This window comes from Helianthus annuus, chromosome 11 (assembly GCF_002127325.2).
Source record: "Helianthus annuus cultivar XRQ/B chromosome 11, HanXRQr2.0-SUNRISE, whole genome shotgun sequence".
NCBI lineage: Eukaryota > Viridiplantae > Streptophyta > Magnoliopsida > Asterales > Asteraceae > Helianthus > Helianthus annuus.
In genome coordinates, this window is record NC_035443.2 from 144806468 (window position 1) to 144819956 (window position 13489).

The 13489-nt window shown below is 37.3% G+C and overlaps 1 protein-coding gene and 1 long non-coding RNA gene across 4 annotated transcripts; both read right to left on the bottom strand.

The window, feature by feature from the left end:
- Window positions 1-2889: 2889 nt before the first annotated feature.
- LOC110886272 lies at window positions 2890-7601 on the bottom strand. Of its 3 annotated transcripts, none has more exons than XR_002562726.2 (6): window positions 7359-7601; window positions 6655-6839; window positions 5514-5570; window positions 4042-4146; window positions 3884-3957; window positions 2890-3020 (listed from the first exon to the last, which is right to left on the bottom strand). It is a non-coding gene; the product is annotated as an uncharacterized LOC110886272 (long non-coding RNA). The 3 variants fall into 3 exon arrangements; XR_004871040.1 differs by adding an exon at window positions 7149-7269 and having other exon boundaries at window positions 4042-5570; XR_002562725.2 differs by having other exon boundaries at window positions 4042-5570.
- An 859-nt stretch (window positions 7602-8460) lies between these two features.
- LOC110883101 lies at window positions 8461-9476 on the bottom strand. Its single transcript, XM_022130947.1, has 2 exons — window positions 9162-9476; window positions 8461-9048 (listed from the first exon to the last, which is right to left on the bottom strand). Exons 1-2 carry the CDS (start codon window positions 9474-9476, stop codon window positions 8461-8463), a joined length of 903 nt encoding a protein of 300 aa, XP_021986639.1.
- Between the last annotated feature and the right edge of the window lie 4013 nt (window positions 9477-13489).

Here is a 13489-nt window from a genome sequence, read left to right on the forward strand (position 1 = left end):
TGTAGTGGATGCGATAACCCTTAGGTTCCTAGTCGGCCTCACAATCTCTGAAGGACTTCATATGAGACTAATGGATGTTGTCACCGCATACTTATACGGGACACTTGAAAATGACATCTACATGAAAATCCCTAAAGGATTAAAATTGCCTGAAGCATTAAGATCAACACCTCGAGATATGTGTTCTATAAAGCTCCAGAGATCTTTATATGGTCTCAAACAATCTGGTCGTATGTGGTACAATCGACTTAGTGAATATCTCGAAAAAGAAGGATACAAGTCTGATATAATCAGTCCATGTGTCTTTATAAAAGGATCAGTCTCAAATTTCACTATAATAGCAGTCTATGTTGACGATATCAACATTATCGGATCTCCTGAAGAGATAGAGAAAGCTGCTCAGTTGTTGAAGAAGGAATTTGAAATGAAAGATCTTGGTATGACGAAATTATGCATTAGACTACAATTTGAGTATTTGTGCAATGGCACATTTGTCCATCAATCAAACTACATCCAGAAGATGTTAATACGTTTTAATATGGATAAAGCACGTCCGTTTAGCGTACCTATGGTTGTCCGACCGCTAGATCCACACAAGGATCCTTATCGCCCTCAAGAAGAAGGCGAAGAAGTACTTGGTCCAGAAGTACCATACTTAAGCGTGATCGGTGCCCTTATGTATCTCGCAAATAACACAAGACCCTGACATTGCATTTGCAGTACATGTACTAGCGAGATACAGTTCGAATCCAACACGTAGACACTGGAATGGTGTAAAACATATATTCCGGTATATTTGCGGGACAAAAGACTTAGGTCTTTTCTATCAGAAAGATCAAAAGTCCCAGCTTGTTGGGTATGCTGATGCCGGATATCTATCAGATCCTCACAAAGCAAAATCTCAGACAGGTTATGTATTCACATATGGTGGCACAACAATTTCTTGGAAGTCAACTAAGCAAACACTTATAGCAACATCATCAAATCATGCCGAATTAATAGCACTATATGATGCTGGTAGAGAATGTGTGTGGTTGAGATCAATGATTAATCACATATAAGAAGCATGCGGATTAGAACAGATCAAGAAGGAGCCAACGATTATTTATGAAGACAGTGCTGCTTGCACAGCTCAGATCAGAGAAGGTTATATCAAGGGTGATCGAACAAAGCACATCTCACCAAAAATTTTCTCAACATATGACTTGCAAAAGGAAGGGGAAATTGATGTTTGCCAAATTAAGTCAAGTGAAAATCTAGCTGACCTGTTCACGAAATCTTTACCTAGAAACAGTTTCGAGCAGCTATCACACAAGATCGGTCTTCGTAGATTGAAAGATGTTTGTTGAATTCAGGGGGAGAATTATACACGCTGTACTCTTTTTCCCTTAACTAAGTTTTGTCCCACTGGGTTTTCTTAGTAAGGTTTTTAACAAGGCAGCATAGATGATCCAGTAGTATCAGTTTATTTATTAAGGTCCTGAAGTATCTATTTAACATCATCCTGAAGTATGTTGTTAAACTGTGTATAATTCTAAATGTCTGAAGGGGAGTGTTATAAACCAGACATTTTAGGCCCGACCCATTACTCATGTGCTTTAGGGTTTATTGTTATGTTTATCTATATATTGTAATGTTGAATAGAATGAAGTATGGTATTCAATTTCTCTCTCTTTCTCTTTGGTTTTTATCATGGGACCTATTATAGTGGGGCGGTTCAATATTTTTCGTAAAATAATAACAAATGAGGCAGTTTCAATGGAGCAATTAAATAGCTATTAAATATTCGCATAATGAAACAATTAAATAGGGCAATTATTGTAAGATATGATGCGAATTTTGAATGCAATACAAGAAAATGAAGCTAATGCAACTCCAATAAAATGTTACATTAGGCCTTAAAAAGGTTGCATTAGGCCTAATGCAACCTTATATTGGGAGCTGCATTAGAAGCAGTTGCATTAGACCTAATGCAACTTTTTTGAAGCCTAATGCAACCATTTTTGAAAGTGTTGCGTTTACTATTCAAATGCAACCTTTATCGTATGCAACCTTTTTACATTCTAATGCAACTTTTCCTACACTTAAATGCAACTTTTTATATACTATAATGCAACCTTTATTATAGTTTTGTTACAAAATAGCAACCTTTTTTAAAGCTTATTGCAACCGTTATTATCTACAATATAGAAAAAATGCAACTTTCTTACAGTAAATGCAACCTTTTTTACACGCAAATGCAACTTCTGACATAAATATAATTGTTATTAATTAATATGAATTTAATCGCAGTTTAGCCGAAACAATATTAACACAAATATCATTGCTAGTCAAAAAGTGTACCTTAACATACTGTTACAAACTCAAGTAACAAAAAAGTCAATACCAAAGTGTCAATTACAATAATAAAGAGCAACTAAAACATTCTACGCATCTTGATCTTCAACTTGTAGTTGTTTCGTAACATTCCACACAGATCTTCCTAGTCTTGTCGCTGGATATCAATATCTTGTCGTATAGCTTCAAGGTCAACTTTTTTTCTTTCATGATCCTCTTTATTCACTTAATGAGTTTCAAATGACTGCTTTTTCACAACTTTAGCTTGCAAAAACCTCCTGAATAAATTGTCCCGTCATCTGTATATGGATGTTCCCAATGTACCAGCATTTTCTCAAAAATAAAAGTAGAAATTAAAAAGAAAACACATTTAGCTACAGAATAATAAACAATTTCCAGTAGACATAAAACATAGAGCCATCCTACATTTAACACTTTTGCATATCACAACTATAAACCTCATTACTGTGTGTATTGGGGGACGAGAAAAAAAATTGGTAAGATATAGCAAATTATAAAAACGCTTACTTGGTTACCAGGGACATACTAAGGCATTCGTCATGCTTGAACATGCATATGAAAAGGAGAATAACAAACTAAAAAATCATATGTAAACCGCTCACACTGCGAGATGTATTTGGTTCAAACCTAGGAGGCAGATTTCTGCTTGGGATTGGCTCAATCTGCAAAACAGAAAAAGTGAACAAAAAGAAAACCGAGAAGAAAAGGCAAGCTAAGAGTAAAAAGGGATAAACTTTCAAGTGAAAATAAAGCCACTCCTGTTGAGTAGCATACACATAAATATTTGTTTTTATGTTCTATAATGAGTTGATGAGGCTTGGCATTCTTCAAAAGCAATTAGAATCGCCTCACCATATTAGTGTCACTGACACGATGTTTTTCCCAGTCCACTATTATATTAAGTTAACAGAAAATTATGAGGATCGTGAGGAATAATGGGTGGTCGATAGAGATGTAAATGAGCTGAGCTACTCAAGATCGACTCGAAAAAGAGCTTGAAACGAGCCGAGCTTAAACGAGCTCAAGCTTGACTTGTGAAGCTTAAACCGGCTCGGGAGCCTAAACGAGCCCATTATTTATACAATTTTTAACTGATATAATAAATATATATTCAAATTATAATAATTAGTATCAAATTGTTTTCTATTTTTAAAAACGCATTAGTTAGTTATTACACTTTTTAAGAAAATAGACATAAAAGTGTTTGCAGGCCACCCGTAGAGAGGTCCACAAATCGGTTTTTTTCTAACCGGTCGGCTTTTAACCGAACAGGTTATTGTTGTGTGGGAAAAAAACCGGTTTTAAAAAAACCGGTTCGGTTTTTTAACCGGTTTTCATGATAGGAACCCAAACTGGCATAACCGGTTCCGGTTTCGGCCCTAAAACCGGCTTTTATTGTACACCTCTTGCCACTCGGAACCCCCGTTTTGACCCGTTACCCAGTCTGCCCATTGTGCCACCTATAACATCTAGATTAACACAATTTAAAGAAGAGTCACTTTTTGCACATAGGAATAAAAAATACCTGCGTTCCATTTATAACACCAGGAGTAATTGACCGAAATTGAAGACGAAACGCCTTAGAAGCAAGAGTCGGACCTAACCACAAACAAAAATATCAAGAGACCGCTTTCATATACCTTACCCAAAATCAAAAATTGAGTCGTGGTTTAGGCTCAATACCTTGAGTATGTCCACGCCTCGAACCCAGCTATGTCAACATAAAACACTCCACCAATCTGCACGAGCAAAGGGTAACTTCTTATCCCAACTTGTATTGCTGCACACCTATCATCAATTTCATATTTACCACTAACGTTATCGCATTTAATTTATCACCTATGTAGCAAGGGTCATTTTGGTCCAGGTCAGAACGGGTTCGGGTCAGGATATGGGTATTGGGTGCGGGTCAGTATGAGTTCGGGTCAAAATGGGTCGTGTCAGAATGGGTTCAGGTCAAAAACAGGTCACTCTAAATAATCATGATTAAATTATTGTTTGAGATCGCTTATTTATAATTGTTTGATTTGAAATAAAAATTATAAATAAATCTAATACTCTGTCAATAGTCATAATAAAATATTGGGAAAATACTTGTAATTGAAATTGCAAAACGTAAATTGATTAATATTTTAATAACTTAACATAAAATAAAGTGTGATAAAGAAAAGGAGAAACAAACTATAACCAGATACAACCAGCTGCTTCAGCATCTTCGCCCACCGCCCGTCACCTGCCACTCACTGCCATTCACCTCCTTCTTGTCTCTCTCCTTCGATTTCCATGTGTGTATCCCTTTCGTCTCTCTTCCGTAATCCAGGTTGCAGGTACCCGTGTCCAGAATGACCTGGGGGTCTTTATAATGACCCATCTGACCCATTCTCAGTTATGAGTGGTTACCCATCTTAGTTATCATGACCCATCTGACCCGTGTCCAGAATGACCCGGAGAATCTTTATACCAAACTCATGCCTGCGGGTCAGTTTTTTCGAGTGCAACATATAGTATGGAAATTATATGCATTTGAGGTTATTAAATTACAACGGTACGTACACACATATCATCCACACCACCTGAACCGCATATCATCCCTTTTGAATCAGGTAACTCAGATGGACCAACTGAACTTTTTTAAAATGCAGGCCACGGGCTGCTAAAGTATTAGAAAATGGGTTGAATTAACTAAACTCTATCGCTGGTATCTATGTTGATTTTTGTTGCTCTATGCTGTGTCTTGCAGCTCATATTTGCTGATTAAGGAAAACGATGTAGGAAAGACGATGTTCAACAAAAATATTTTAACTCTTTAGGGTCGAATTAACCAAGCGGTAGTATATAGACTAATATATTATAGGAAAATACATATGAAAATAATTATTTTTCTTATTCTACTATACGTTAGTTTTAAAAAGTGTTTACGAGGCGTGTCTAATAAGCAAAAGGTGACCTAAGGCGGAAGTTCCTTTATTATGTGAGCGCTTCAGATCGTGACCATTAGCGACGACATGCTTGGTGTTGCCGCTAAAAAGGTCATCGCTAATGCTCATATTTCTTGTAGTGCCAAAACTTCCATTGATCCCAGTAGTGTGCCAGCAAACCATTAATCAAATGCTAACTACACGCATACCACAAGGATATACAGAAGGTAGACTCACATCAGGTTTAGGCATCAAAGATATATCAGCAAACAACTCGTCTGACTCTAATTCAGCCTACAAACGCAAAACCATAAATATAAGTAACGTAATAAAAAATGCAACAATTAGCAAACCATAAACATCAAATTCAATAATAATTTTACCCGCAAATGCAAGTTAAACGACCTCGAGCCTAAGTCTAAAAAATTAACTTGTTTAGTAAACGAGCCAGAGCCCGAGAGCCTAAATGAGCCAATTATTTATATAATTTTTAAATAATATATTAAATATACTTTTTTTTAATAATTATAATAATCATTATTTATAACATTATGACAAAATAACTAAATTTATGAAAAACAATAACTATAATGATTATAAACTAATTATTAAATATTAAACGAGCCGGGCTCAAACTTGAAAAAACACCCACGAGTCAAGCTTCAGCTTTAGAAAGAAAGCTCGAACCAAACTGAGCTCGAGCTTTCATTTATTAAACGATCTCGGGCTCTGGTCGACTGGTTTGCACCCCTATTCATAACATGGCAAAAGATCTTTGATGGAATTTTATACATACTAACTCCTTTAAATTGTCAACCAAGAGTATTTACGTTAAAAGGATATGAAAATGCAGATAGATTAAATAAAAAGTCGTTACGTATTTCCCGAACTTGAATAAAAAGTCGTTACGTATTACCCGAACCAAAATAGCTTTTTTTTCTAAATTGACCCATCCTGGCCCGAACCCTAAAAACCCAAACCCATTTTACCCAAACATGCCACCCAACCCGCTGATTATGCCACCTCTAATAAGAATGTACTAAATTCCTAGCTGCAACAATAATTAAAGAAATCTTCATTATATATAGAATTATAGATATAAGATAGTTATTTAAAATTAAAAAAAAAACATTTTTATTTAACTTTAACTTCATATAAAGGTTAACAAATCACCTAAAACAGCATGTAAGGGGTCCATGTTTTAATCTAAGACTTCATAGTTCAACCCTAAGCTTCTGTTCCTAAACAACTTTGTAGCTTTCTCCTGAGTTTTTAAGAAACTATGCTGATGAAATTAATATAAAAATCAAACTTACTTATAAAAATCAAAGTGTAGCACGCTGAAACATTAAAAAGTGTAAATTAAAGAACTGTTGACCTTTTTACTCGGGATAAGATAGACACGCATAATTAATAGGATGTAAGCCAGCCACTGCAATGGACGGACTAATTGCGTCATATTGAATCAAATTCTCAATCCTGGATTGTCCGATCACCACCAGCACCCACTCTTTTTTCACCGCCTATCGACCTTCTCAACCCTCCAAACATACTGGGTAAGTCCTGCAGATACCAATACTTAGCGTATATAAACTCTAAAAATACGTATTTATCTTTGAATCAAAGAAGCAAAATAGATTACAATTATGTTTTCATAAATAATGGACTTTTACAAACAACTAGTAGAATTTATAATCCCTAATACCTTTCAAGAACAAAAGGCAAGATACCAAAACAAATCTAAGTTTTTTAATATGCAAAAAAGAAACTATCACTTCCTCATTCCATACCATCTAAAAGAATCTTTAGGACTGCTATAGATGAACTAATTTGATTGTATGAGGCAATTAATAGGTCCAAAATATGGAATACCATATCACACGAAAGAGGCCAGTAATCTGCATCTTGAAAACTTTGTTGAAGCATTACATCAAACAGTTGGTGTGCATCTTTAAACCTTTAGTTTTAAACGGCACAACATAAAATCTTGGCCCTAAATCATAAAGTTACATATCTGGATCACCACCATAATGAAATAAAACAGATAATTACACTAATAATCTTATACAGTTCGGCTAGTACCTTAGTAACAAAGACATGTTAGTCCTGGTTTGAAGCCCTTGTAACAATGTGTTACGATATAAAATGGTGATCAAGATGTAATGAGCCAAAGATAGAGAAGAAGAAATCACAGAGAAGAAGACATGGATCGTGAGGAAATATTCTTAATTAGGGCATTTTAGGAGGCTGTGAGATTTTGGTGGGAAGATGAAAATGAAAAATTAAAACTGAGAGGGAAATATGAGGAGAGTATCTTTATGGGGAAACTGAATTTGGGGAACGAAAAATAAAGCATTTTTTAATTTTAAATAGATAAAAATAATAAATGTCATAAGTTATTTTTTATTTATTTTTAATCAAACTCATATAAGAAATCAAATAATATATTATATAAAACTAATAGGATATTGTATATAAGAGTTGTGTAAAAGATGAATATATATATATATATATATATACACACATAAAATAAAACTATAAAATGATTCTTAATAAGTCATGTTAGGCCTTAAGAGATATATACACTCATACATGTCTTAATGAACTATATTGACTTCCAATGAGTTATATATGTATTTTCTTTTAGTATCAGCATATGTCATCTTTTATTTTTAATTTCATGTATTTTTAAATTAATCAAACCATTTATTTTATAATAAAAAAGTATATATATCAAATATGGCAAAACAATAATATATGTTTTTTTACTATTTACAAATCAAATATTTTTAAGATTTTTTTCTCATTTTCATTGAATTACGCAATAAAAGTTGCATATAACTTTTAATAATGCAACTTTTCAAGAAAAATGTTGCAATTTTAGTAAGATTTGCAACTTCTAAATAAAAAGGTTGCAATTTCATTAAAGTTTTGCAACCTTTAATGAAGAAGGTTGCATTAGATCTTTTAATGCAACCTTTATAATGAACGAAGTTGCATTAGAGTCAAATGCAACATAATTGATAAAAGTTGCATCTAAAAGGTTGCATTAGGCTTATTTTCTAGTAGTTTATGTGGCACCTTTTTTTCTTTGAAACGTAAACTTCATTCAACACAAGCCAACCCATACCGGGCCGACCCAAAAAACAACACTACAAACAGATTACATATTTACAAAGGAAGCTCATTCTTCCCAACTAACCCCTTTGTACGTAGATCTGTTAGAATACCAAAGGAAACTAATAGCTTTCACTTCGCTCAAAATCCTATCAATCCTAACCGGAACATTAGAAAAGACCAACCTGTTTCTAGCCCGCCAAAGACTCCAGCACACTATAATCACTATACCGTAAATCGCCTCCTTTTTCTTAGCCGATGCAGGAACAGAAGAGTGAAAACCGAGCAGATCCTTGATCAAAAACACGTAAATAAAGGGAATCTTGCACCATATGCTGATCCCGTTCCAAACGGCTGCCGAAACCGAACAGGCCGTAAAAATGTGCTCAGCCGATTCATCTGCAGAACAGCATAACGGGCAGCTCGGATCTCCGGATAGCACGTTTCTTTTCCTCAACGCCAGCTTTGTGGGAATTTTTTCCATTTCCGCTCTCCAAATACGTATATTGCACTTGTCAGGAATCCAACCACACCATTCTAGCACAAAATTGGAGCCCAAATTCCTGTCCGAACTGAGAAGAGACTCCACCGCCTTAACTAAAAACGACCCGTCTTTTTGAGGAGACCAAATCCATTTATCATTACTATCAGTGAGCTGAACCGAAGCCAGAATGTCACAAAGCTGCGAAAAAACACTGACAGCCCCGTAGCGAACAAGTCTTCTTTCCAATTCCATGAAAATTCAACTCCCGAATTAGCACAAATAACTCGATTAACAATAGTGCATTTCTTAACAGCCTCTATACGAAACAACTCAGGAAATTTATTCTTGAGAGGTTCATCGGTGATCCAAGTATCCAGCCAAAACGAAATGTTGTTACCGTTCCCAATGACACCTTTAAAAAAATTCTTAATATGAATACCACCCACTTTGACGTTAATAAGGACCTTAACAATGTTATTCCACGCACCGCTTAACGATTTTTTTATCGGAAAACCTTCCCACCCAACTCGACTAGAATGGAGCGCAACAATAACTTTATGCCAAAGACTATTGCTCTCCGATTTAAAATGCCAAGCCATTTGATTAGGAGAGAATTATTAACATCAGAAAGTTTACTAATTCCCAAGCCTCCATCTTTTTTAGGGCTCGAGACTCAGTCCCAATTGACCCAATGCATCTTTTTAACCTCTAGGGAACCTCCCCAAAGAAACTTCCTAATCATAGCTTCAAGGTCAGAAATTACCTTCTTAGGCGCTTTGTATAGAGAGAAGTAATAGCACGGGAGACTTTCCAACACCGACTTTATAATGACGACCCTTCCACCTATCGAAAGTAGTTGCGACTTCCACCTAGCCAACCGATTTCGAAAAATATCATAAACGGGCTGCCAGTTAATTATCTTGTTCATGTTCGCCCCAACCGAGAGACCAAGATATTTAAAAGGGAAGTGATCCGGCTTACAACCAACCACACTAGCCAAACCGTTGATGTCTTCCGATCCGACGCCAATACCGTACAAGTTGGATTTATCTATGTTGATTTTAAGACCTGAACATATATAGAAAACCCGAAGCACCCTCACGATATTCACTACTTCCTTCTTGTCCCACTTCCCCATAAATATAGAGTCGTCCGCGTATAGAAGATGGGAGATATTTGGCCCATCATTGGGAGTATCAATGCCTTGAATAAGATCTGCGTTTTTAGCACTATTAATCATACAAGATAAGGCCTCCATAACGACTAGGAATAGGAAAGGCGATAGCGGGTCTCCCTGTCTCATTCCTTTTTCGCATCTAAATAAAAACGTGGGAGCCCCATTAACTAGCACTGATGTGTGTAAAATGCAACATATAAAACACATCAATTAAGGCATAAAACTAACCCTTTTTAAGTACTAATGTTGGAAAAAGAGTGTTTTTGTCTTCCTTTTGTATTTTCAGGATGAAATGAGCTCAAAATCACAAAAGAAGCAAAAAGACTACTAAATCTACCATAAATACAAGAAAAGGAACAAAAGTGAACTGCCCGGACCCTCAACGGCACCTCCCAAGACAAAGAGAAGAGAAACAGAGCCTGAACACGCCCCGTGTCCAGTGAACACGGGGGCGTGCCCAGGAAGCAGCAGAAAAGACAAACCAGTAGAAGCTTCCATTGCTCACCACGGGGCCGTGCCCAGCGGACACGGGGGCGTGTTGAAAGTACAGCAGGCGCATTAATTGTAATTCGCAATTACAATTAATGAAGAGAGAGAATGTCAGACGGGCACGGGGCCGTGTTCAGCGAACACGGGGCCGTGTCCAGCGTTCTGTTCAGCCTATAAATAGAGGAGCTTGGCTTCATTCTCTCTCATCCCTTGGCACACCACCTCTCTCACACTTCATCCACCACCCACCACCACCATAACACCATCATCCACCACCATCATCCATTGTCCATCATAGAGTGTGTGAGTCGTCTCGGGATCCAAGATTGATCGTAAGAGTTCTTGACAATCAAGGCCATGTTTGCCTAAGTCTCTTACATCACTTGGTGAAGACAAGTGTTTAGTATAATACTTTTTATTTTTAATCTTTTGCACTTTTTATTTGGTTTTGTATTAATGACTTTAATAACTAGTTACTTATGTTGAAGGTGATCTTTCCTTATCGTTTGTCCGTGGTGTCTTGGCGTTATTTTACTGTCTATATAAAATAAAAGATTTTCACCATTCATATCTCCACGGTCTATATGGAGGTATGTTGGCTACCTGGTCGGGGGTTAAGGGAACGGTTTGGTAAAGGTCTTGCCCTTGTTCAGCGTTTAGAGGTCCTGCTTGGGACCTGGGTCAAATTTAGTAGGATCTCCTTCAATGCCCATAGGTATTGGATGGCGGGGATCCAAACTCTTTGACCCCCTCATAAGCTAACTACTATTAATACTATAACCCGGCTATTTAGGACTGTATCCCTGCTGACTCAGACTACTTAGCCGAGGGTAACGTCACCGCCAAAAGCGGGGCCTACCATAATTTGCATTAATAACTTAATTCATTATCTTTCAATAATCCAACCCTTTAGGATTGTATCCTTGCTGACTCAAACTACTGGGTTGAGGGTAACGTCACCTCCGAAAAAGGGGCCTACTACAATAACTAAGATAATCTCTTAAACAAGTGCAAAAGTGCGAAAATAATCAAAGGTTATACTAATACACGTGTCGGATCCAAGTGATTCATCTTGTCTATCTGTTTTTATTTTATTTTATTTTTCAGCATTTAGTTAGTTTTTATTTTTCTTAGTTTAAAACATTTTTCTAACTTTTTGATTTGATTAGACGTTGAGGATAAACCGGTATTAAAAGCTCTTGTGTCCTTGGACGACCTCGGTATCTTACCAACACTATACTACGTCCACGATGGGTGCACTTGCCCATATGTGTGTTTAGTGTTAGTAAATATCGTGTTTTATAAATTTAAAACTTGGCTAAAAGTGTAAAAAGGGCTTAAATATATATCTAAAAATATAACACACTGACACGCATCAAGTTTTTTGGCGCCGTTGCCGGGGACACAAGGATTTTAAGAAAGTTAGGAATCAACGGCCTAATCATCTTTTTATTTTTCTTTAATTTTTAGGATTTTTTTTTAGATTTTTCAGCTTCTGCAGAGCTCAGCACGGGGCCGTGCCCGCTGAACACGCCCCCGTGCCCAATCATTGGAACTGGCAATCCTGTTTTATATCAGACAGTAGGCTGAACACGGGGCCGTGTCCACTCAACACGCCCCCGTGCCCAATATTCAGTTGCTGAAAACAGAACCGTTTGATCCCGGCGGTTGGTAACTTCTGATACAAACATGAGTAATAGTGATTCTTTTTACTTTCGGCACTCTTATGGTTTGTGGTGTCAAATATGTGGAGGCGAACACGAGGAATTAAAATGTTTCTTCCTCACTTATAGGCCACACTATATAGACCCACCAATTCCTTGTAGCCTTAAGAGGGGCGAAAGTAAAAATAAACACTATTTCTCCCTCGAATGCGCCCAACCGGATATTCTAGGAGATATGCTCCTTGACGAGCTATTTCAACTAGAAGAACTACTTCTAAATTGGTCAAAAGAACTTAGGAAGGATTTCTTAGATCCATCCCAAGACGATGACCATGAGGAAATGTTGGAACCGCATTCTGACAACCTCGTTGCTCCCGAAAATACCTTTCTTCCTAGACAAGACATGGACGATAGTCGTCCCTGTGCCGATTGTGCCGTGAAGGACTCCCCATCGACCTCGTTCGGTGCATACATAGACCTGAGCGATTCGGCATACACCTTCTTTAACGAGAGCCCGGGAAAGGGTTGGACTTGTCCACCTAGAATGAAAATAGGAATTACCCTCACCGACAACCTCTTGCGTTCTCGCCTTAGTATAGGACAATTAAGGTACCTTAGGCACTTTGGGGTTGTTCCAACAAGTCAGGAGCCACCCGATATAAGTAAGCGCCTTAGAAAAGACAAAACTCCACGAGACAGCCCTCCGACACGGGGCCGTGTTCGGTCACCACGACCCCGTGTTCGCTCAGAAGATTTTCTGCTGATTCTGTCAGAATACGGACAAAATGTGTCAGGATTTTCTCTGCACACGGGGCCGTGTTCGGCGGACACGGGGCCGTGTTCAGTGTGCTGTCGTTTTCTTTAAATGCAGCCTGAATCCTGCTCATTTTTGACCACTCCACCAAGCAGAGATCCCTGGAATCTTCACATATACCATCCTAGGTAAGTACCAAAAGAAGGTTCCTAAGGACCATCTTATCTTTTCCACTTTTGTTCATTTCCTCTTCTTCCAAAAAATTTTTCAAACCCTACCTCCATGGAAGCTTGGAAACCCATGATTCCAACCTTCTATGCAAGGTTTGTAGGAATTTTCGCTATGGATTCTTGTCTAAAGTTAGTTCCATAACTCTGTTTTTAAATTATCTAAGCTCATAACACGACGAAAGTATATAAAAATAATTTAAAAACCTAGAACCATTAGACAAAAATTCCTGCAGACAGTGAACACGGGGCCGTGCTCACTGAGCACGGGGCCGTGTTCGAGGTACTGTTTTGCAAAAAT